The following is a 26,594-nucleotide window of genomic DNA, read 5'->3' on the forward strand; positions in this document are numbered from 1 at the left end:
CATTCTGATACCTGTGAAAATTTCACCTTTCCCAACATCTTCTCCAAAATAACCCTACTTCATTCTCTATTCCCTTACCCTGATCTATTTACCTTCCCATCTTACATCATTACCAACTGGATATTAAAAAAATATTACTATGCGTTTATTCATTTATTTTCAGTCTTCCCATTAGACTATGAGCTTCAGACAGGAAGCCTTTATCTGTTTTGTTCACCATTGTATGTGTACCTACTACAGGGTTTTGCCCATAGTAAGTGCTCAACAGCTAAGTGTTGAATAAATAAAAGAGTAAAGAAGTGAAAACAAACGGATGCATGGATAAATAAACAAATAAATGAGTGAATGAACGAATGAATGACTGAGTGAGAGTGAGTGACTGAATGAGTGAGTGAACTCTAGGCAATCAGTAGGTGAACATGGGAAACACGAGTCCAACTCATAGTGACCCTATAGGACAGAGAAGAACTGCCCCATAGAGTTTCCAAGGAGCACCTGGTGGATTCGAACTGCTGACCTTTTGGTTAAAAAACCAAAACCAAACCCAGTGCCATCGAGTCGATTCCGACTCATAGCAACCCTATAGGACAGGGTAGAACTGCCCCGTAGAGTTTCCAAGGAGCGCCTGGCGGATTCAAACTGTCGACCCTTATGGTTAACAGCCGTAGCACTTAACCACTACGCCACCAGGGTTTCCAACCTTTTGGTTAGCTGATGTAAATCTTAACTACTACGCCACCGGGGTTTCCAACAAATGCTAAGGGATGATTTTTGTGTTTTTTTTTTTTTTTTGTTGTTGTTCTGTTTTGTTTTCACCTGGTAGGCTAAAGACAAACACTTTTCCAGCTATATGTTGAGAACTCAGTCTATTGGAGATACTGAACTTCTGTTAAAGACGATGGGAAAATTTGGAAATGGGTAACAGTAAGGTTTAAACAACACGATAAACGTAACTAATGCACTGAATTGTACACATGAAGAATGTTGACATGGCAAATGATTTGTTACCACAGTTTTATTTACCACGATAAAAGAAACAATAAGAGAGAAGGAATGCTCTCTTTTGAAAGCAGAAGGTTTATTAAACCCAGGATCCTTAAATGGCTCAGAGGCCTGATGCTCCCTCCCCTTATATTCTATAAACCAAACCCAAACATACTGCTATCGAGTTGATTTTGACTCATAGAGAATCAGGCTGAAATCTTTACAGGAGCAGACTGCCACATCTTTCTCCCCCGGAGCAGCTGGTGGGTTCGAATCAGCAGCCTTTTGGTTAGCAGCTGAGCACTTTAACCACTGTGCCACCATGAGTCCTTCCATATACTATACTGAATGAAAAATGTTTGCCAATGGTGTGGCCTCCGTGCATATATGAATTGAACACTTTAAAAAATCAAGGCAGACAAGCCATTAAGGCCTGGCTTTCACCAAGCGTCAAAGGTAAATCTTAGCTTCCCTTCTCCTTTCTATTCTACTTTTATTTCCTTTGTTCTGCCTGGTCAAAATTACCGAGATTTCCTTCCTGATGTTTTTGCTCAAGTCTTTGTATCCAGTTAATATTTACTGGCCCTCCTCGGGGATGTACAAAGTCTGAAGGGACTCATTCTAGAACTAATTTAAAGGGACTTGATGACTCTGCAGCTGAGTTTTTGACTACTCTCATATAACTTCTCCCAGGAAAGACCAGCTTCTCCCCTTTGTTCTCTGATTGTTTAATTACTGGCATTGCAACAAAAAGAGAGGCAGAGAGAAATCTTCATAACAATGTCAACAATACTCATCGATATTGAAGGTGGGAATATTAACATTTTCAGAAAGGTTGTGTGGTTTGTAAGATGAATTCCTATCCATCATTCTTTCATGATAAATAAACTCTAAAGATAAGCAAGTGGCCCCTGCCCACAATGGGAGATCTCTGTCTGGGCTTCTTGGCATTGGAAGACTTCCTAGGGTCCCATGAAAATACACCTGGAGCATCCCCTTCCCCCTGAGATACCAGAGAACCAAGAGGGTTGGGTGCTGAAGTCACAGTGGTTGTTGTCAGGTGCCGTTGAGTTGGTTCTGACTCATAGTGATCCTATGAGTACAACGGAATGAAACACTGCCTGGTCCTGTGCCATCCTCACAATCGTTATGCTTGAGCCCATTCTTGCAGCCACTGTATCAATCCATCTTGCTGAGGGTCTTCCTCTTTTTCACTGACCCTCTACTTTGCCAAGCATAATTTCCTTCTCCAGGGTCTGGATCCTCCTGATAACATGTCCAAAGTATGTGAGACACCCTTGCTTCTAAGGAGCATTCTGGCTGTACTTCTTCCAAGACAGATTTGTTTGTTCTTTTGGCAGTCCATGGAGTATTCTTCGCCAACACCACAATTCATAGAAGTCGCAGAAGAGATCTTAATCCTGGTTCTACCACTAAGTGGCCCTGGTGAAATCATTTTTATATCACATTGTTCAAAAAGATGGTCAAACAATCTTGCACGATTGTCTCCTCATGTGAAAGCAGGAATAATAATGCAATCTACTTCACGGGACTGTTGTGAGAATAAAAGAGAATGACGCGTGTAAAGATCGTTCACATAACACCCCTCGGAGTAAGTGCCGTGTCAGCTGTTATTATTTACTCATCCACTGCATGTTTGTTAAGTGCCTGTGCTGTGGTAGGTCCTGGTGTACAAAGATAAAACAGAAGTCCCTGGAGCTTATCATTATCATCTTAATACCATTATTATCAATCACAAAGGACCTAAAAGGAAGAGGGCTAGTGTAGTGAAGACAACACACCTAGGTCCGGAAAAAAGAAAAATCCGGCTCATATTATGTCTTTGCCATGAGCCAACCTCTCATTTGTGAGCAATTAACCCTGAGTCTTTTGGGCCTCAGTTTTCTCATCTGTAACAGAGAAGTAATATACAACTTCAATGTTGCAAAACCAGTTGAAAATGTGTTACTACTAATAATATATTATATGAATTTGAACCAAAGTTTATGAATTATTTACAAAACTATAAATTAGGAGCAGACTCACTGTCATTAACCACTTGCACTCCAATGTTTTCTTGAGTTTGTTAAAGGGTAGGTATTACCACTTATACTCCAGGGACTGTAATAGTATTTCACAAACACCAGAAGTGTCTTTATTACAAAGAGGAAAAATAGTTTTAAAGTATTTGCCTAAGTGATCTCCAGCATCCGTTCCTGCTCTGCCTTAAATTAAGCGATTCAATTCCACATTATCTAATGCCATCAATCTACAGGTAAGGAAGCTGAGGCCCAGAAAAGTTGAGTCTTACCAACGATCACAGCCATATAAAAAAAAAAAATTTTTTTTTTTTTTTTTTAAAAAGCAAAGCTTATATTAAAACCCCAGTGTCCTATACCTTAGTTTGGGTTTTATTTCCACCATGTTGTTGTTGTTAGGTGTCCTTATGGCAACCCCATGTGACAGAGTAGGACTGCCCCACAGGGTTTTCTAGGCGGTTATCTTCATAGAAGCAGATTGCCAGGTCTTTCTTCCATGGAACTGCTGGATGGATTCGAACTGCCAACCTTTTGGTTAGCAGCTGAATGCTTAACCATTATACCACAGGGGCTCCTAATTTCCACCCTAAGAATGTTGATAAGGGCAAGGGATGTGATTTGCCTGAGAATTACACCCATACCCATCTGGACCTAATTCTCCCTTTTTAGGGTGAAGGTGGGGCTAAACGCATCCTTCCTGCTCTCACACCCACAAATCTCTGCATAAATATCAATTCCTGCTATCCTGAGCAAGAACTAACAAAGCAAAGAGCCAGATGCCCCCATGACTTCCGTTAACTGGGGATGTACCCCATGCCTGGGTGAAGAATATCTTTCCAAAGAGGCCTGGCTTTCTGTGAAGGGTTAACTTGGATAAAGAGCTTTTTTTTTTTTTTTTTTTTTTTAGAATCTTCAAATTCCTTGGACCAGGATCAGTTCCACACCTGGACTACTGAAATGTTTCACCCCTCCACCTGTTTATTTCTGGCTTACCTTCTCTTAGTGCTACTTTAAATGTTTCCCCATAAGTCTCATAGGATTTATCATTCAATTAAAATTTGCAGCATTCTCTCAGGGTGGGAAATCAATTATTTTATTATACTCTGTACCTGATGATGGACAAACCATGATCAAGTAATACTTAATTTTCATAACTTCATGCAAATTTTGTCTCTTCTATTCATTCAACAAATTTTTATTGAGCATCCACCATTTGGTAATGATGTCTTATCTTTTTTATATATATTGTTGGATTCAATTTGCTAAAATTTGGTTTAGAATTTTTGCATCTTTGTTCATGAAGGCTTATTGGTGTGTAGTTTTCTTTTCTTGTACTGTCTTCATCTGATTTTCTTATTAGGGTAATTCTGGCCTAATAGAATGAGTTTGGAAGTTTACCCCATCTTTCACTTCTATGAAATTGGCATTATTTCTTCCTTAAATGTTTGGTAGGAATTCACCAGTGAAGCAATCTGGGCCTAAAGTTTAACTGGTGGGAAGGATTATAATTATAAATTAAATTACTTTAGTAGATATAGGGCTATTCAGCTTATCTATTCCTTCTTGTGTGAGCTTTGGTAGTTTGTGTCTTTTGAGGGATCATCCACTTCTTCTAAATTGTCTGATTTATTGGCATAAAGTTGTTCATACTATTCCTTCATCCTTTTAATATCTATCTATATATGTAGTGATGCCACCTCTCTCATTCCCATTTTCTAGTTGTCCCGTCTCTTCTTTGTACTCTTTTTCTTTTTTCTCTGTCTTCTTTTAGATCAATTGAATAATATTTTATGATTTCATTTCTTTTGTGGCTTATTAGCTACAGTTGTTTTTCTTTTTTAGTGATTGCTTCAGGGTTTACAGTATATATTATTAATTTATCACAGTTATCATCAAGTGATAGTACACCATTTCATGTATAATATAAAGACCTTAAGGCAGTATACTTCCATTTCTCTGCTTCCAACTTCTGTGCTATTGTCGTCATACATTTCACTTTTAATATGTTATAAAGCCCATCCTACACTGTTATTACTTTTGTTTAAAAAGTCGTTTATCTTTTAAAATGATTCAATTTTTAAAAAATCCTTATATACTTAACCATGGTATTTTAATTTCTGGTGCTTTTTATTCCTTTGTGTAGATCCATATTCACATCTGGTATTACCTTCCTTCAACCTTTCTGTGTGGATCTACCGGTGATGAATTCTTTCAGTTATTTTATGTCTGAAAAGTCTCTATTTCACTTTCATTTTGGAAATATGTTTTCACTGCACAAATATTACTAGGACGATTTTTTTTTTCTTTCAGTGCTGTAAAGATATTTCTCTATTGTCTTCTAGCTTGCATTGTTTCTGTTGAGAAATCTGCCATCATCCTTGTCTTTGTCCTTTGGTACACACCTCTTTTTTCCTCTGACAGCTTTTAAGATACTCTCTTTAACACTGATTTTGAGGAATTTGACAATGACATGCCTTTGTATAGTTTTCTTCATGTTTCTTTGTGCTCAGGATTCATTGAGTTTCTTGAGCTGTGAGTTTATAGTTTATATGAAAACTGAAAATTTTTCAGTCATTATTTCTTCAAATACTCTTCCTGCCTTCTCCCCACTTCAGAGACTTCAAGTACACATATATTAAACCCCTTGAAATTATTCCACTACTCACTGTTGCCCTGTTCAATTTTAAATTACATATTCTCTGCATGTTTCATTTTGGGTAGTTTCAAGTACACTAATCTTTTCTTCTGCAATGTCAAACCTGCCATTAATCCCGTTCAGTATACTTTTCATTTCACATATTGTAGTTTTCATTCCTAGAAATTCGATAAGGGTCTTTTAAAATATTTTCTGTGTCTCTACCTAAATTTCGAAACTATGAAATAGAGTGATAGTACCTATTTAATACCTGTATCTGGTAATTCTAACATTTGTGTCAGTCTAGGTCAGTTTCGATGTGATTATTTTTTTCATTATCGGTCATTTTTATGTTTTTTTTTCTTTTGCATGCCTGGTAATATTTTTATTGGATGCCAGAAATTACAATTTTTAACTTGTTGCTATTGTTAGTTGCCATCGAGTCGGCTCTGACTCACGATGACCTTATGTATAACAGAACAAAACTTGCTTGGTCCTGTACCATCTTCATGATTATTGATATGTTTAAATCCACTGTTGAGTGTCTTCCAGCCTAGGGGGACTCATTTTCAAGCACTATATTGAACAATATTCTGTTGTGATCCATAAGGGGTTCGTTGGCTGATTTTCAGAAGGAGATTGCCAGGCCTTTTTCTTAGTCTGTCTTAGTCTGGAAGCTCTGCTAAAACCTGTCCACTGCAGGTGACCCTGCTGGTACTTGTAATACCAATGGCATAGCTTCTAACATCATAGCAACATGGAAGCCACCACGGTATGAAAAACTGACAGATGGGTGGTGGTTTAACTTGTTAGGGGCTGGACATTTTTGTGTTACTATAAATATGCTTGACTTTTGTGCTCTGGGGTCCTAAATTACTTGTAAACACTTTGATCTTTTCAGATCTTGCTTTTAAGATTTTCTAGGCAGGACCAGATAATTGCTCAGTCTACAACAAATTATTTCCCCATTATTGAGGCAAAACCTTCTGGATACTCAGCCTGATGCTATGAATGATGAGGTTTTCCAGTCTGGCTGGTGGGAACATACACTATCCCTGACGCTGGGTGAGCACCAGGCACTGTTACGTCTAATCTTCTGAGGTGTTCCTCCCCCTCACCCCCGGTCCTTAGATAGGTTCCTCAGCTACACACACCGCTCAGAACTCAGATGCATACTCAAGGCGAGCACCACATAGATCTCCAGGGTTCACTATCTGCCCAGGTATCTCCTCTCAGGTACTCTGTCCTATGAACCTGAGTTGCCTTTGTGTCCCTGCCCTCTGTCCTCAACTCAGGGAGTCTTCCAGGCTTTACCTGGATTCTTCCTCCTTAAGTTGCAGCCTAGAAATGCTCTCAAGACCGTGAGCTGGGTCATTCACAGGACTCACCTAGTTTGTTCCCCGTCCCTTTTTTGCCTGATATCCACGTCTTGAAAAATCATTTCATTTTTTCTCCATTTAGATTGTTTCACACATCGGATATATCCAGTCTCATTTCCCTCAGAAGCAGAAGTCAATAGGATGAAATTTAATGAAGACAAGTACAACCATTAAATCTGCCACACATACTCTTGGTGGTTAGAATTTATAAACCCAAACGTTATTATTACAGCAAATACTGAAAATCCCAGTGTCATAAAGAAGATTAGAACCATATACTTCACTAGGTTTAAATGGTAAACTTGATATTTTCAGCACTGACTCTAAAACAACTACCATGGGTTCTGTCAGACACCATCATTTACCATTCATTTAACAAATTTCACCATACTGCAGAAAACCTGGATGCCACCCCTACCAGAAAAAAAATTTTTTTCTTCCAGTTTTAGAAGAATGACTACAAATTAATTGTGTCTGATGAGTGGGAACTCTCCTTGTGTAATTCAGTAAGTTCTTGCCTTTGAGTAAGCCACTATAGGCACCAACAACTCGAATTATCAACTGAAAATTGAAGGGAGAAGGAAGTATATGACCTACAGCCACACAAAATGGCACTTAATCTCGGGTGACTATGTTCCAGACACTCCAAACTTGCATTATGAAAGCCAGTTTTGTTTTTGTTTTGTTTTGAGAAAATGTGAGTAAAAGATCAGAGGTACCTCTCTAACCTCAGGGTGCCTCTAGTCACAGAAAATCATAGACCAGCAGTTCTTTATGTGGTATCACCATCAGCTTTAAGTAAGAGCATTTAACTAGTAAAGTTACAAGCATATAGGATTAGATACACCTATGTCGTCCACCAGATTCAGTTGTACAGACCTAGGCATAAAGATCCCTGGAGGTGAGATATCAAAACCTCCTCTTATTACTCATTCCAACATCTAACAGTCTTGGGGTCATCAAATTCTTGATTTGGTCATGATTGTAAATAATAATGATTATGGTACCAGTTGCCGTTGAGTTGATTCTGACTCGTGGAGACCCAACGTTGCAGAGTAGAAGTGTCCCATAACGTTTTCAAGGTTCTGGCTTTTTGGAAGTAGATCACCAGGCCTTTCTTCTGAGGTAACTTGGGGTGGGTTCAAACCACCAACCTTTTGATTAGTAGTCAAATTGCTTACCCATTTATGCTACCTTGGAACTCTTGATTATGGTAAAAGTAATAAAATAAATACAAGAGTTATTAAGGTAAAATAAAATGCTTAAAGAGGCCGGTGAGGTAATATGAATGAAGTGGTCCAGCTGAGGACTAAGGTGAACTGGGCAGACCCTTCTCTATTTAACAGAGGCAGCCACTTTTCTACTTCCAGTCAGCCATTACCAAGTAGGGATATGGGATTATCATTACCAGCTCTTCATATTTTTCAAGATAAGCTGAAAAAAATATTTTTGTGAAATCTTATACAATTTTTAAAGGTTGGGGCTTATTCAATTTTTAAAAAAACAGTAAAAAGATTCTATGAGTCAAAAAAATAACAAAACTGTATCTCAATTTGCAACCTCTGAAATTAGCATAGCGGGGTTTAAAACCAAACAAAACTGGATTTGAATTCTGGCTCCATTTTGTATTAGCTGTGTCCATTTTGTGTCAGCTGGGTGGTATTTGTCAAGTTATGGAACTTCTCTGGTCCTCAGTTTCCACACCTGGAATAGCAGTCACTGTGGTTTATAATTGACCTGCTGGTACTCTATCCAGCATCCGTATCTCTCTTCCTTATTCTTAACAGAACTCATACTCTGCTAAGATTCCACGTCTCCTATAAGAATCCACCGGCCTTAGGGAAGCCAATCCCACCCGCAGTCCTAGGAGTAGGTCTGGTTTTGTTTAATCTAATCCTATTTGCCGTTCTAGTAATTGGGTCAGAAGTCCAGAACTAAGTCAATCGGTACATGACATTTTCAAAATGGCTGTTATTGGCCATGAACCAAGAAGCCATCCCACGGGCTGCTGGCAGCAAACTTGAGGCCATGAAGGAAGCCAGTTTGAGAACAGGGACCACACTTCAGAAGACATCGTAAGTAAAATAATCAGAACTCTGATCATACTGTATCTGAAGTCCACCCCACCTCTGGAACTCCTATTATGTGAACTCCACCCTACCTCTGGAATTCCCGTTAATGCGAAATAATTCAATCAAGTAAATTTGAATTACATTAATTGTTATCTGCAGCCAAAAGATCCTAACACATACCTCAGGATTAAAGACAACGTATTTAAACTGGCACACAGAAGGCACTCAAAACATGGAAGCACTTATCGTTAGAGCACTTTGACACTTCCATTATATCACATTTTAAAATATATGCTTGCATAATGCATACTTGATGTTTCCCCTCCTCCACACACATAAAATGATGCATTAATTAAATTAAACTTTAAAAACTTACTTCCTTTCATTAAAAGTGATGGAAGTGAGAAGGAAACGAGTACATGTCTCAGGAGAGCTGTTCTCCATCATGCAGGAAACTAAGCAGTGTGTGTTTATATTCCTTGTGTTTGGATGGGGCTTAACCAAATGAGACAAATCCTCAGGAAACTGGCTGTTGGAATATGGACAATACATTAGATGTCAGCAGATTCACCAAACTTTGGGGCCTGGGTCAAAATGTGGCTGGTCTCCCATGCCTTGGAGCCCTGGTGGCACAGTGGTTAAGCACTCAGCTGCTAATTGAAAGGTTGGCAGTTGGAACTCACCAGCCACTCTGTGGGAGAAAGATGTGGCAGTCTGCTTTTGTAAAGATTACAGCCATGGAAACCCACAGAGCAGTTCTACTCTGTCCTACAGGGTTGCTATGAGTCGGAATTGACTTGACAGCAGTGGGTTATGGGACTGTTATTACAAGGATCTTTGGTGGTACAGCGGTCAAGCTCTCAGCTGCTAACCAAAAGGTGGGCAACCTGAACCCACCAGGCACTCCACAGGGGAAAGATGTGACAGTCTGCTTCCGTAAAGATTACAGCCTTGGAAGCCCTATGGGGCAGCTCTACTCTGTCCTAGAGGGTGGCTATGAGTCAGAATCAACTCAATGGCAATGAGTTTTTTGTTTTTTAAATGGGTCTCCCGTGCCCTTGCAGAACCCAGGTAGCACCACTGATCTGGACAGTGACTCCTCCATCCCTGTGGTCTATGCCAGACTTCGAGGCATCGGGAGCCTGAACAGGAGCTCAGTCATACCTGCAGGCAGGTGGCATCCACATGGAAGCAAGAGAAGGGTGACACAGAAAAGCAGGGGGGCAAAGGCAGAGATGGAGGCAAAGGACAGGGACAGAGGTCCGTGTTGACCATCCATCTCCCACTGAGAGGGATGACAAGGGGGGCTTCTGTCCTACAGATGAGGGAGAGCACAGAGAAATACTCTTCCAGGAGAGGAGAGAAAGGACAGCTTGTAAACTGACCATCCCTAAGTCCCTGGCCCTTCACACTCTGCCTCAATGCTGCTCCCTTTTGGTGGAAAGGGTTTTTAACTTTATGTGACATCAGGTATTTTCCAAATCATGTCCAAAGGAAATGAAGGCAGAGGCTTTTCCTCTGCCTGAGATATCAACCTCATTTCTCCAGATCCAAAGCTCGACTCACCATCTACGCCACGGCTCCCGCCCAGTATGGTATTTATTTCCTCTGAACTCAAAGGATTCACCGCTCTGATGATTTGCATGGCAGTTCATCGCATAATAAATTTTACTTTCTCCATGTATTAACAACTGCTGGTACGATTACTGGAAACCCTGGTGAAGAGGTGAAGAGCTATGGCTGCTAACCAAAAGCTCAGCAGTTCAAATCCACCAGGTGGTCCCCGGAAACTCTATGAAGCAGTTCTACTCTGTCTTATAGGGTCGCTATGAGTCGGAATCGACTCGATGGGAGCGGGTTTGGTTTTTGGGTTTGGTATGATTATTTAAGGAGCCCAGGTGGCACAGTGGTTAAAGCAATCAGCTGCTAACCGAAAGGCTGGAAGGTTTGAAACTACCAGTAGCTCTGCAGGAGAAAGATGTGGCAGTCTGCTTCTGTAGAGATTTACAGTCTTGGAAACCTTACAGGGTCATTATGAGTCGGATTCGACTCAACAGCAGTGGGTTTGGGTTTTGGTATGATTAATTAACTCTACTAGGTTGCACTAACCCCAGGTAGATTAGCAATGACCACAGGTTATAGATCTTTGGAAGGTCCATGATATCTAGCATGATGTCTAGCCTGTAGCAGACACAGCATAGACACCCACCAGGCTGCTCAACCAAATCAAGACTGGCGATAAATAATGCTGGGAAAGGCAGCTGGAATTCACAGCCCCATCTCCTCTCTCCATTACTCCCCACACTTAGGGGATTCACCCACTGCTGCTGAGTTGATTCTGATTCATAGTGACCCTATAGGACAGAGCAGAACTGTCCCCATAGTGTTTCCAAGGCTGTAAGCTATACAGAAGAAGACTGCCACATCTTTCTTCCATGGAGCAGTTGGTGGGTTCGAACTTCAGACCTTTCAGTTAGCTCCTGAGTGCTTAACCACTGCACCACCAACTTCAATTAATGTTGAAGTTCCTCATGGTTTGAACCTGAACCGTCTTTTGAGTCTACACTTTCCCCTAGGAGAGCTTATCTAATCTTGGGACTTTAACTGCCATCAATAATCTCACAAACTGAGCTCACACACTTCTCTCCAATTGCCGACTGGAGGTTTCCACCTGGATGTCTCAAAGAATGACCAATTTCACATGTCTGCAACTAGATGTTGATTTCCTGACTTTTCCGTTACCCCCAGTTTATTTCTCCCGAGTACCATCTATTAGACTGTACAAGTGAAAACTTATTATTCTTTTTTACCACCTCGCGTTCATCCATAAAGTCTTGTAAATTTAACCTCCAAAATGTTCATTACCAGTTGTCATTGAATCGACTGTGACTCATGACGACCACATGTGTTTCAGAGTTGAACTGTACTTCCATATGGTTTTCAACGGCTGTGATCTTTTGGAAGTAGATTGCCAGGCCTTTCTTCCAAGGTGCCTCTGGGTCAATTTAAACCACCAGCCTTCTGGTTAGCATCTGAGTGCTTTACTCTCTGCACCACCCAAGACTCCAAATGTTCATTAAACCCACCCATTTTGCTCTGAATCCCCAGCCACTACTCTCACTTAAGCCCCCGTCTTCTCTCTCCTAGACTTCTGTCGTGGTCTCCTAACTGTCCCTGTGCTCACACATCAAGATTCCCACCCTTAATACAGCCTCTCTCAGCAGCTGCCAGAGTGATGAAGACGGTTCTTCTGTTTTCTGTATCTTTTTACAGAAGAGGGAGTGGGGGGTGCAGCAAATTTTTAGTATACGTCACCAAATTACCAAGTCTCAAAATCAAAACTTCCCTAAGTGTTCAACCCTGGAGGAAATAGATAAATACATCTTTCTGTTAGGCATGCTGGTATTAAAATCCAAAGACTAAATACATAGCCTAAGGCAAACCTGAACAATGTTTATGCTGTATGTGTACCCCCAAAACAACCCACACCACCTTTGCCTCAAGGTACAGGCACGGCCAATTTCTGGTCCTTTCAAGTTCCCAGCATCAGGTTTCCACCATTTGTCGATCTATTCATTGGATGCCAATTGGAAATGATTGACTTGCACTGCACGGTTGGCATACGGTGCTTTTGACTTGCAGCCAAAAGAGGGAGGGCTGTGTTCCAGGAGAGATGCCACAAACAGAGCGATGCTGAAAAGGGGCTGTTGACTTAGCGCTCAGGCTGAACACCCAGGGTGCAGAGCCCACCCCCCAGGGGCCATCAGGACATACAAGGACTCTGGAACAAGCGTGCATTTGATCCATGGACGGATCAGATGATATACCTGTCATACCAACTATATCCTAGATGCTCAGCAAAGTATATTACATGCATTTAATTGTCACCATACTCCTCAATGGTAACGATAATTATCTCCTCTTACACCGAAGAAATGGATGCTCAAAGGAGTAACGTGCCCAGGGAAGCCCAGATAATGAGAGCGTGTGGACACAGGACTGTCAGAATTCACCTTAGACAGTCATACAGCCTCTTGGAATGTGCTTTGGGTCCTTCATTTGGCTCATGCCTCCGGATTCTCTCACAACCATCTCTCTCACTGATTTACTTTGAGACAGCCTTGTTCCCCATTCCTGGGTCCAGAGTTCCCAACAGATCTATAGCACAGGCCACAGGATGGCTCAGTTTCCAGAAATGTTTGTTGAGCATATGGTGATTCCACAGATAAATATTTGCAAGGAGTTATCACATTCATCCAGGGATGTTTTAACTCTGGTCAAGCTCAGAGAATTAACTGAGCAGGCACTTTTACTGGCATTAAAAAAGAAACCAACAGTGATAATTCTGATTATCAAACAAAATTATGCCAACCAGGTTTAGTGCAGCCTCTTGATGGGTCATTAAGCCAGGAACTTTTCCTGTGGTTATTTTAGAAATGGAGATTGAAAAAGTACCAATGTAACTTGGACATGGATTAAACGTTCTCTCATTTATATATTTTCCTTCCTGTCGGGAAAATAATTTCTGACGTTGTTGCTTCTTAAAGCAGAAGCCTGACTTCATGAAGCAAGAAGTCAATGTAAAACTCGTAAGGGTTCAAGCCAGGTATCATCAATTAAAGCCTGATAATTTCCCTTCAACACGAATTTGTAACCTCCCAGAAGCAGATGCGTTTTCCACTCATTTGTGCTACAGATCTACTCGGGCACTTGTATCTGACTTCCAACGCTCAAATCTGTACACATCTAACTCCCCCAGCTAAAATGGGAGCTGCAGGGCATGAGGCCCAGGTAAAATAGCCACCAACCAGTTGCTAAAAAATATGATGGAAATACACTGCCATTTCTCATTTTCCTTATTTGTGTATAGCTTGCAGTATAACAAGTATAAATTAAAACAATAAGAATAACGATGATGAAAATAATGATAAGAGTAAGTAGGAGGAAGAGCGGGAAAGGGAGGAAGGAAGGAGGAGGAGGAAGAAGGCAGTAACAGTGAAGAAGATGAAGACATATAAGTGAGGTCATACAATACTTATCCCTTTGTGGCTGACATATTTCACTCAGCATAATGTCTTCCATCTCCACCCATACTGTAGCAGGAACCAAGACTTCATTTCTCCTACTGGCTGAGTAGTATTCCATCATATGTATGCACTACATTTTGTTGCCCTGAGATAATCTTTAAAACTTAAGCCAAAAATATCCCCTAGAGTCTTCTTAAAACCAAATGATAGTTAGCTTAACTAGTAAAAAATGTCTGCCTTGAGCATTATGCTCTTTTAAGAACTATCTACATGGGATCAAATTGACAACAGCAAACTAGAAAGATTAAATAGGAACCTTAGGGGGCAGTGAGTTTATGTTAATGGGAGAGGAACAACTCAGAAAAGGAGGGTGAGAATGGTTGCACAACTTAAAGAATGTAATCAGTGCCAATGAATTGTACATGTAAAAACTGCTGAATTGGTATATGTTTCGCTGTGTACGTTCTCAACAACAACAAAAATAAAATTTAAAGAAAGAAGACAAAAGCAACAACAATGACAATTACCACTTAGGAAATGCCTACTAAATGCCAGGCACCATGCCAAGTGCTTCACACACATATACTTTCATTTAATTCTGCTATAAGAAGAAGAGATGTTTATAGCACACACACACACACACACACTTTAGGAACAATCTGGGTCCAGTGATCGGCAACTTACACCTGGTTGTGATAAATTCAAAACCAAGTCCGTCATACTATCCAGTCCACGAACTTTTCTTCATGCCACCCTGCCCCTCTTCCCGCCAGCTGTATCCCTCCCCAGATAACCCCTCAGCAAGAAGGTGTAGGTCTGAAAAACCTTCTTTCTCCCTTCTACGACCTCCAACGTGAGGGAGAAAACACACACACACATACACACACACACACACACACACTTGATATTCTGTATCCCATAAAAGCACAGGCCTAAAAGATAAAACGAACTTCATCTGGCTCTACATGTTTAAACCAAGAGCCAGCGGGAAAGCTACCATGGGCAGTAATGACTAGCGCCTGAAGCACCAAAGAGAAGAAAAGCTACCACAAAGAAGCTTGGAAAATATTCACAGAACGCTGAGTCATCCCAGATCCTACTCCTCTTTTCCTTAGATGCTGCTCTCCACCATAACCACATTTTCCTTCCTCCCATCCTGCTAAGCTGGTGAGGTGGCCCTCTACTATGGGACATGCCACCTACTGCCAAACCTTGGAGAAGACACGAGACAAATGACCATTCTGGCTTATTCAATATGGTGGAGTCTCTGTATCTTTCCACCTGTGGATAATTGGTATGTAACATACAGAAGGCACTAAATACATTTTTGTGGGATGAATGAATGGCAATATTTGGGGCTATGACATGCGAATAAGCTGGTTTCATTCAGTTTTCTAACTACTGGTTTTATTATTTATAAAGAACCAAGTTGATTCCAACTCATAGCGACCCTATAAGACAGAGTGGAACTGCCCCAGAGAGTTTCCAAGGAGTGCCTGGTAGATTGAACTGCTGACCTTTCGGCTAGCAGCCGTAGCACTAGAACCACTACACCACCAGGGTTTCCTTATCAATAATAGTAACCATTTATAGACTGCTTGTCAGGTACCTGGTGAAAACGGTTAACATGCTTGACTTCTAACCTGAAGGTTGGTGGTTCAAGTCCACCCAGAAGTACCTCGGAAGAAAGGCCTGGTGATCTGCTTCTGAAAAAATCAGCCATTGAAAGCCCTACAGAGAGCAATTCTACTATGACACACAAAGGGTCGCCATTAGTCAGAGTTGACTAAATGATGACTGGTTTGAGTGGTTATCATGTGCCAGGCACTGGGCTAAGAGGCAAATATATTTCTTATCCCCATATTACATCTGAGGCGGTAGACTTGGAAGAGTTAAGTGACTTGCCCAAAGTCTTAAATCTAGAAGAGGACAGACTAGGGATTCAAACCCAGACAGTCTGGCTCCCATCCCCACTATCTTAACTAGGATACCACACTGCCACCCAGGGGACTCCATTCACTAATGAACTTGGATTCATGGGATGACTCAACAGAAAGGCTTAGTTTCCACAGCAGCAAAACAGGTACTGGTTTACCTTCATGATTTCAGAAGTTACCACTGATATGCTCTGTGCTTAGGAAGGAACAGATGTTTAATAACTTTACAGTAGCGAGAAAAAGTTATATAACATGGCTGAGCTATTTTTGAACTTCAGAAAATGCTGACTGCTCTTTTCAAAGTGTCTTCTATAAAACCAGGAATATTAAACATAAAGAGAACTTCCCCTTTTCCCCTACTTTTGTTTTCTGAAACCCCAGGAACAGAAGCAGGTCCACAGTAAAATTGTTAACATGCCATTCCTGGCAAGCAGTGTCTTGTACCACCTCTAGCACCAGGAGCAATAAGCCACTGTCACAATACCTTAACTACACAAGTTCTGCAGTTATTTAAAAAAAAAAAAAAAGAATAAAAAACTCATTGTCATTGAGTTGATTCCGACCCATAGCCACCCTACAGGACAGAGTAGAGGTGCCCCCACACGGTTTCCAAGGAGTGCCTGGTGGATTGGAACTGCTGACCTTTTGGTTGGCAGCCATAGCACTTAACCACTGTGCCACCAGGGCTCCGTAGTTATATAAGTACACAAGAACATAAATAATGCCCATGAGGAGCACCAAGGGAAATACATGGCTGACCCCAAGGCGATGTGCTTAAGCAGCCGGAGATGGATCCCAGGTCCCCTCAGTAATGCATCCTGAAACCATCAGGTGTGGATTCACCTGAACCTGTCCTGAAGCTATCTGCATCCTCCCTACTACCTAGTGGGAGTAACAAGATCCATCTGTTTACTAGATACTTTCCAAAATCAGACTTTTTTTAAAGCTTAAAGTGAGAACCCCTAGTTCTAGAGTTCTGGGCTTTCAACGCACAAGCTGATGGATCCAACTCATCTTGCAGATATATCTGTTCTCTGCCTTCAGCCCACCACCCGTCTGTCAGCTTGTCAGACTGTGGTGGCTTGCATGTTACTATGATGCTGGAAGCTATGCCACTGGTATTTCAAAGACCACCAGGGCTACCTATGGTGGACGGGTTTCAGCAGAGCTTCCAGACTAAGGCAGGTTAAGAAGAAACACGTGGAAATCTACTTTTGAAAACTAGCCAGTGAAAGCCTACGGATCACAAGAACACTATCCAACTTAATTGTTTTGGAGGGGTCAATTGCTGGAGGAAGACATCATGTTTGGTGAAGTAGAGGGCCAGTGAGGGCGTGGTAGACCGTTGGTGAGACAGAATGGCACAATAGCTGCAATGATGGACTTGAACATGCTCGCAATCATGAGGATGACACAGGATCAGGCAATGTTTAGTTCTGTTGTACATGGGGTAGCTGCAAGCTGGAGTCAGCTCAAGGGTGCTAATGACAACAACTGCCTACAGCTATCCAGACTGAAGATCCTGTATTATCTAAACATCTATCAAAGGGGAATGATGAAATGAAAGATGAAACATTTATGCAGCAGAATACAAAACAGCAACTAAGAAGAATGAGCTAGAATCATATGTATCTTCATAGATTGATCTTGAAAACATAGGTTGAGATAAAGCAAATTCTAGTATATTAAAAAAAATTTATTTATTTATTTATTTATAATATATTCTAGTATATTAGATACCATTAAAATACCCAAAGGAGCAATGTTTTGGGTCAATGGTTGTGCAGACATATACACAGATAGTACAAAAACAGGTGCATGGCTTTGGATCCATGCCAAATTTATCATCATTTTTCCCCCCATTGAGAGAAAGGGAAAAGAGGAAGTATCATTAGAACTTCTACATCATCAGTAGTGTTTCATATCTTTTAACATTTTAAAACAAACATGACATGTCAGCCTTTGTTTGTTCTCCCTGGTGAGTACTGGGGAGGGTATTTTTTTTTTTTAAACTCTGTACTATTTGGTGCTATTCCTTTTTTCAATGTTGAAAAAGGAGTTTTCGTTACCCAAGTTTGTCTTCAGATGAATTTCCCCCATCCTCATAAGACTGTACACTCTTTAAGGACAGAAGTTATATCTTCATTAATCTACGTATTCTGGGGGCTACCACAGGGTCTGTTGGATAGAAGAAGGAATGGAAGGAGGGACAAAGATATAGTATGCTCATCCTTTTTCTTAAACTCTCTTCTTTTGGCCTTCTCCGGTTCCCAGGCAAGGGAAACCTGGTAGAGTCCCAGTCTTTCCAGGGGGGGCTTTAAGGCCCACTTTGGTGGTGGGGAGTGTGGCAGAGAGAGACTGCTTGGGCCATTATTAAGCCTCATGTACTGGGTGAACACAGCCAGCCCTCCATAGATGGAGGGATGTTTCATTAAACACCAAGCAGTGGATGACGCCTTACCACGCTTGATGCATTGCTTCTCTGGGGCTGAAATACCATTTACAAAATTGCTGCATTCAAAGGCGTAACTTCTGGAAATGGCACAACAGCATTTCACAGCAGTGGGATATTTTTTTTTAAAGGATAGAATTCAGGGTGGTCACTGGAAAGAGATCTGAATGCCCTGCCAATTATCCCTCTCCAATTCCTTTTCCTGTATATATTATATTTCAATTGCTCTAAAACTGAGTTATATTTCCATTAGAATTATACATTCTGAATATTACAGCTGCAGGGCACATCTTATCATGAGGAGGAAGAATTCAGTAGCCCAGCCCTTACCTTTGGTTGGCAGCACCGCTGCCTCCGTAAAAGGCTCCCATGTCTCTACTGATTCATCTGAGATCCTCCCTGATATTTGGGCATTTATTTAAGATGCCCAAAGTGGCGATGTAGAAACAGGGTCGTTAAAGAGAGGAAGGGAAAAATTCTTAAGAGTAGGATTCCTTAAGAATTCAAGGGTTCTTTTTTCAGGTGTGTATATCAATTGAAAGGATGTATAAAGGAGCCCTGGTGGCTCAGTGGTTAAGAGCTTGATTGCTAACCAAAACATTGGCAGTTCAAATCCACTAGCTGCTCCTTGGAAACCCTATGGGGCAGTGCCACTCTGTCTTATAGGGTCGCTATGAGTTGGAATTGACTCAATGGCAATGGACTTGGTTTTTTTTTTTTTGTTTTTGGTAGCACAATGGTTAAGTGCTCGACTGCTAATCAAAAGGTCAGCAGTTTGAGCCCACCAACACCTCTGTGGGAGAAAAGACCTGATAATCTTCTCCTGTATAAGGACTGCAGCCTAGGAAACCCTATGGGGCAGTTCGACTCTGTCATATACAGTTGCTATGAGTTGGGAATTGACTGGACGGCACCTAGCAACAACAACAACATAAACTGTCTGCATACACACAAACATACACATATACACACTCACACGCATCTCCAGCCCCCTGCCCTAGAGATCATCTTTGAACTGCAGCAGATCTAAAGTCCTAAGGCTTTCCAGAGACATCTTAGGGTGCTGTGACACTGTGACGGCAGCAAGCCAGCCTTCTCTGCAGACCATAATTTCTGAAGACCAAAGATAAATTCTTTGACAGTTACTGAATAAATGCTTTGACAGTTACTAAATAATTACCAGGTGCTAGGCACACAGTGCTAAGCAGCCCATTTCATGCCTCACCTCATTTAACCACAGGCTACCCGAGAACATTAGTTCTCCAAGCATGTTCCTAGACCAGCAGCATCAGCATCACCTGGGAACTTGCTAGACATAAAAACTCCTGGACCTGACCGCAGATCCACTGAATCAAAGATTGGGGCCCAGCAATCTGTTTTTAACAAGCTTCCCCCCACCCATGATTCTGAGGCATGCTACCGTTTGAAAGCCACTGCCTAGAAGGCAGGTACCGGATCCATCATGTGAGAAATGAACAATTGAGGCCCAGAAAGCTCAAGTGATTGCCCACTCCATGTAGAAAGTGAACGAGACAAGATCCGAACACATACAAGCCTTACTCCAGAGCCCAGTCTCTTCATCACAGGGCTACACTGCTCCTTATCTGAGGATTGGGCGTGGATTAAGCCAGCCAACATCAGCCAAGTATATGGGGAGTGAGGTGGGAGTGATGAGTCCAAATCCCAACAGCTGAGCAGTAACGACAGCCCACAAGGAACAATGACACTGCTCATAAACATAAAATTTAACGTCAATGTCCATCAAGATGAGAGTAGTTAAGTAAATGATGACACAGTCACATAATAGAATAGAATATAACACAGCCTTAGAAGTGATGTTTTCCAAGGTTTCCAATGACCTACAAAAATACTTAGGATAAAAGAGGGAAAGAAATTCAGATATAGGAGCACCAGTGTGTGGAGTTGTTGGTGAAGACGTGGGAGGACTACCTTCACAATCTGCTTGAGCTTGTAATACTATATGTATAGTATATATCTTGTTGTTGTTAGCTACCATCAAGTTGGCCCCCAAATCACGGTGACCCCACGTACAATGGGGACATCACAATGGTCCATAACGAAAGACCATTTTGATCTAAAGGGCTTTCGTTGGCTGATATTTGGAAGTAGATTGCTAGGCCTTTCTTCCTAGTCCTTCTTAGTCTAGAAACTCCACTGAAACCTGTTCAGCAACACGTAAGCCCCCAATGACAGACAAGTGGTCTCCCTCATGGAAGGTGAGAATTCTACCACTGAACCACTGCATATATGTTGCTGTGTGCTGTCGAGTCGATTCTGGCTCATAGCAACCCTATATGTCAGAGTGAAACCACCCCACAGGGTTTTCTAGGCTGTATTAATCTTTACAGGGGTAGAGAGCCATGTCTTTCTCCTGCAAAGCCACTGGTGGGTTTGAACTGCTGACCTTTCAGTTAGCAGCCAGTTAGTCACCAGGGCTCCTACTGTATATTATACTATACTATAAGCTGGTATAGCTACTTTGTAGGACAATTTGGCAACAGAAACTTATATTTTAAAATGCACATACTCTATAACCTCAAAATTCCACTTCTTAGAATCAATACCACATGTATATACAAAGGGATACGTGTAATGCACCACTGGAGCTTAGTTCATATGGGAAAAGATCAGCAACAACCTAAATTGCTATCATTATTGGGACTGGATAAATAAATTATGGTATATCCATACTGAGGAATACGATGTGTAGGTTACAAAGAATACAGTTAACATGTTTATATCTCAAGTGCAGGTTTCCAACACATCTTGTTGAGTAAAACAAATCGCAGAAAGCAATTATGGTATGATGTTACCTATCTCCAAAACAAAAGGAGAGGAGAGCAGAAATCAAACAAAATTTCCATAAGTACCCACATGCCATTCTCTACATTCAGTGCCCATTTTGGTAATAAGTATGTATTACTCTTATTTAAGGATCCCTGGTGGGGCAACAGTTAAGCACTCGGCTGCTAACTGAATGGTTAGTGGTTTGAACCCGCCCAGCAACTCTGCAGGAGAAAGGCCTGGTGATCTGCTATCATAAACACTATAGCCAAGAAGGCCCTATGGGGCAGTCCTACTCTGTCATATGGGGATGCTATGAGTCAAAAATGGACTCAATGGCAACTAACGGCAACAGCTCTTATTCAAACTCTGATTTGTTCTTATTTAAACAAACACCGCTCTTATTATGCAAACAACAACAACAAAAATACTCTGACCCCACTTAGGGAGACAAGCAAAGAGCCCCCTCTTACTGGTGCAAAGTGTGTAGTGGGGCCTCTGGCTTCTCCGTCTGCCCGTAGCAGCTGGCCTTGGCCTCAGGGATATAGGAGTACCTCTCCAACATGGAAGCCGCGGCAGTGGTGAGGATGCCCAGACCATCCCGTACTCTTGCTTCCAGGCTGTAGTCCCAGTCGTCGTAAGAGACTGAAATGAGTCCTGATGGAAACTCTTTGGGGATGAGCTCTGTGTTCCCAGAGACCAAGCTGGGGACAATCCAGAAGAAGTCATACCCAGTGAGACCGAGGGAGCGGGCCTCGCTCAGGATGAGGACAGCCTCGTCTTTGGAACAGTAGAGCAAGATGACGGAAGAGTGGATCTTCTTCAACTGGACTTGCGTCTTTGCGTCCTCAAAGGAAGTGTCCAGCGTGATCACGTTCTGCAAGTCCCAGCCCACAAAGCTGTTGTCCACCGTGGTCTTGACGAAGCTAATGAAGTCCCTGTAGCCAGGGAAGATGGTGGTCACCAGGGAGAAGACATGCCAGTCATAATCCTGCATGATCTTCAGCATGACGGTGGCTTGCTGCTGGATGGATGCTCCAAACTGGAAGAAGGTAGACATCGGATCCTGCCAACAGGTAAAGAGAAAGCAAAACAGAGGATGAGGCAGAAGGCAGTTTTTACATAACCATCTGTTTTAATAGGCTTGAATGAGATTCATCCTGGGAGTGAGGGAAAAGAAATCACACATCTATTCATTTGCAAATATTTCCTGAGCACATACTATATACCAGAATCTCTTTCTGAGTCAGAATCAACTTACGGCAAAGGGTTTGGTTTTTGTTTGTTTGTTTTTTGGGGAGGGGGAGATAAATACTAGGAATACAGAAACGAGAGAGGTCCCTGTACGTAAAAACTCACAGCCCAGTAAAGTGAGAGCCATTGGTATTTTTCCCTGTCCATTATCGATTCTTTTAATTTCCTCTCGTTTATTCCATCCTTACTTTGTGTCAATATGGTTCCAATAGAACAAACTCTATCTGGCCCCCCAGTTTCATGACCTGAAAACAAAACTAAGACAAAAACAGCATCAAGGGCTTGAAGACAGATTTCCTGAGGGCATAATTGAAGCACCTGGAATCAGCCACGCCTGAAGCCATTTAATCTAGGCCTCTTGGTTACATGAGCCAATAAGTTCCCATGTTCAGTTAGAGTAGGAGCCCTGGTGGCAAAGTGGTTAAGCGCTCAGCTGCTAACTGAAAGATCGGCAGTTCAAATTCACCAGCCACTCCTTGGAAACCCTATGAGGAAGTTCTACACTGTCCTATAGGGTCGCTATGAGTCACCTCAAAGGAAATGGGTTTGGCTTGGTTTTGCTCAGTAGTCCGAACAGAGAGCTCTGGTGGCACAGTGGTTAAGCGCTCAGTTGCTAACTGAAAGGCTGGCGGTTCAAATCCACCAGCCACTCTGCGGAAGAAAGATGTGACAGTCTGCTTCTGTAAAAGATTACAGCCTTAGAAACCCTACACAGCAGCTCTGCTCTGTCCTACAGGGTCTCTAGGAGACAGAACCTACACAACAGCGACAGGTTTGGTTAAACAGCACTCATAGTACCAGTTGCCGTCGAGTTGGCTCTGACTCACGGTGACCCCATGTGTGTCAGAGTAGAACTGTGCTGCTCCATAGGGTTTTCAAGGGATGGTTTTTCAGAAGTAGATCACCAGGCCTTTCTTCTAAGGTGCCTTTGGGTGGACTGGAACTTCCAACCTTCTGGTTAGCAGCCAAGTGTGTCACCCATTTGCATCACCTAGGAACTCTGTTAACATGCTCGGTTGCTAACCAAAAAGTTAGAGGTTCGAGCTCACCCAGAGGCACCTGAAGAAAGGCTAGTGATCTACTTCTGAAAAATCTCCCTTGAAAATCCTATGGAGCACAGTTCTACTCTGGCACACATGGGGTTGCTATGAGTCGAAGTCGACTCAACGTCACTGGTTTTCTGCTAATAGTCCTAATATCTCTGCAAGTCTGTGATCACACAAACAAATATTCACTTAGAAAGGCAGGCAATGCATACAGTTGTACAATTTGCAAACTATCTTCACACCTTTAACTCATTATATGCCCACAGCAACCCTATGAAGTAGGAGGAAATGAGGCTCAAAGTGGTCACACAGCTAGCAGACACGTGAGCCCAGGCTCTGCGACTCCACACACAGCCCCTCCTTCTAACACACAACCACAGCCTTCTTGGAATTATTTAAGATCTGCACAGAGCAGATGCTTAAACCATGTTGCTGATTGACTGGCATGATGCAAAAATGCCAACTAAACAGAAGGTATGCCTCTGTGTTATAGCAAAACAGGATTTGTCAAATGCTGAGAAATAGCTTTTTTTCCCCCCCGGGAACTGAAAGAACCCTCAAAGGGTCCTTACCATATTACAGCCATGTTTTCATTGTGCTTTCTGTATTTACCATGTGTGTTTAGCCCGATTCCACTAGTGCACATCATGGGGATTTCATTTCAAGTGTGTGCGCGTGTGTGAGAGAGAAGGATGGGTGATCCCATTCACATCTTTCAGAACAATATTTTGCCACGGTGCATGTCAACTCTTTCAGCAAGTTCACGTCGTTTTTCCCGTGGGTGCTCACTGAATGGAAAGTTTTTTCTGAATGGGCAAAGGGCAATAGTTCTTCGAAATGCTGCTCTTTTCCGAAATGTATGGGTTTCTGGGATACTTTGAGTGCATCATTGCCTAAAGGCAGAGAGAAGAAACAGGAATGTCTTCTGGGCCCCTTCCAACCTTACAATCCTATGAATTTTACCTAATTAAATCAATTAAAGTTGGTAACAGATTTAAAGACTTTGGATAATTACCTCTTTTTTTTGCCCTACAGTAGCTTTTAGAGAAATTCAATATTCTGGGATTGACTAATCATTTTAAATCACTCCTCAACAAGACCAGGAATGCCTCAAGGGCATAGATGCTATTGTCCTCCTCTCTGTGTCCCCAGGAGCTGGCAAAGGGCTTGGCACAAGGCATGTTAATAAATGGATGATGAAGGGACGCATGAGAGTGGATGTGTGAATGATGCCTGAGAGGGATGTCCTTGGATTAAACAGAAAGCAGAAGGGGAAGATTCAGTCTCTGAGTTTGTATTCTGTAGAGCTATTGAATGTCATATCCAGAAAATAAAAACTTTCAACATCATCACCCAATCTACCCTGAGGACCCATTCTTCCATCTAACACCCAGAATACATTTTGTTGCTGTTGTTACTTGCTATTGTGTCGATTCTGACTCATGGCGACCCCGTGTGTGCAGAGTAGAACTTTAGTGTGTACTATATTGACAAGGAAAAGAATATGAAGTGCTAGAAGCCTCAACTGGACTCAGACATGCCAACAATCATGAAGATGGTGCAGGACCAGGCAACATTTCGCCATGAGTTGGAGCCAATGCAGTGGCAACTAAGAACACCAATGTAAGCCTCGACAGATGTCCACAGAATTGCATAAAAGACAAAAGAAAAAAAAGAAAAGGAAAGGCAACAGCAGAAAGGATCCACCAACAGAAGATGGCACAGAAGTAAAGTCTCAAGACAATTTCATTAGTCAACCTCACATTGGCAGGTGCCTCTCGAGGTGGGACTGGAAAGTTCCAAATCTAAATACAAAAGAAATGAAATAATTTCCTTGGAAGAAAGATTCCTTTGAGGAAGACAGTTACTTGAGCTACGTTATGACTGCAAAAAGCAACGCGATCTGCATCCTCTTGAACCAAACACCTGAGGAGAACTTTCTCATCAGGAAACATGATAAGGCGCACAGCCAGACCCCAATAAAAAGAGTCTATGAGATGATTAAGGAGCCCTGGTGCTGCAGTGGTTAGTTAATCGCTCAGCTGCTAACCAAAGGGTCAACAGTTTGAACCCACCAGCCACTCCACAGGAGAAAGATACAGCAGTCTGCTTCTATAAAGATTACAACCTTGGAAACCCTATGGGGCTGTTTTACTCTGTCCCCTAGGGTCACCTTCATTCAGAATCAACTCAACAGCAACAGGTTTTACATGAGATGATGGGTGAAGTAGAAAGTCAGTGAAAATGAAAGAAACCCTCAATGAGGTGGATTGACACAATAGTCACAACAATGGTCTCAAACATACCAACAATCGTGAAGATGGTTCAGGACTGGGCAAATTTAATTCTGTTGTACACAAGGTCACCATGAGTTACAACCAATTCAAGGGCAACTAACAACATGAGAGGACCTGTATATACACACTTCCTTAGTGAAGAGGTGGGGGTCAAACATGCCAGATGTGGGAGTTGGTGGAGTTTGGGCTAGGCATTACCAACGTATCCATGAGAAAGAGCTGTAAGCAAATGCAGCTCTACCTGGCCTCCACATGTAGGGGAGGGCATGGCTGTATCCTGCACTTCATGAAGGAGAAATGTAGTCACAGGGACAGCAGCTCACTGGCCCAGAGCCAGCTCAGCACAGGGCAACTGTGTGTGCAAAATCTTGCTTTGTGACATCCCACGCCCCTGCCTTGCAATACTTTAGCTCAAGCTGGCTCTCTCCAGATTAACCTCTTCTGAGCCCCATTAATACCCCCTCCCAAAGATGGATAAGAGTGTTAACTTCTGAGTCAGACTTCCCAGGTCCCAACCCTAATTATGTGGCCTTGGACAAAATCACTCAACCTTTCCAAGCTTCAGTTTCCTCATCTGTAAAATGGGGATGGTGATGGTAATAATTTTAATAGCTAGCATCCCTGAAGTACTTATCTATGTGAGGCATGTTTCTCAATACTTTCTATG

The 26,594-nt window shown here is 42.0% G+C and overlaps 1 protein-coding gene across 1 annotated transcript in view; it reads right to left on the reverse strand.

The window, feature by feature from the left end:
- Positions 1-26,594, reverse strand: part of GRIN2A (glutamate ionotropic receptor NMDA type subunit 2A) — a 394,439-nt gene that overhangs the window by 75,321 nt on the left and 292,524 nt on the right. The window contains exon 2 of the mRNA XM_023557279.2: positions 21,804-22,396. Coding sequence (XP_023413047.2) covers positions 21,804-22,396 — 593 coding nt within the window. The remainder of the gene's footprint in view (positions 1-21,803; positions 22,397-26,594) is intronic.

Source organism: Loxodonta africana, chromosome 12 (assembly GCF_030014295.1).
Source record: "Loxodonta africana isolate mLoxAfr1 chromosome 12, mLoxAfr1.hap2, whole genome shotgun sequence".
NCBI classification, from domain to species: domain Eukaryota; kingdom Metazoa; phylum Chordata; class Mammalia; order Proboscidea; family Elephantidae; genus Loxodonta; species Loxodonta africana.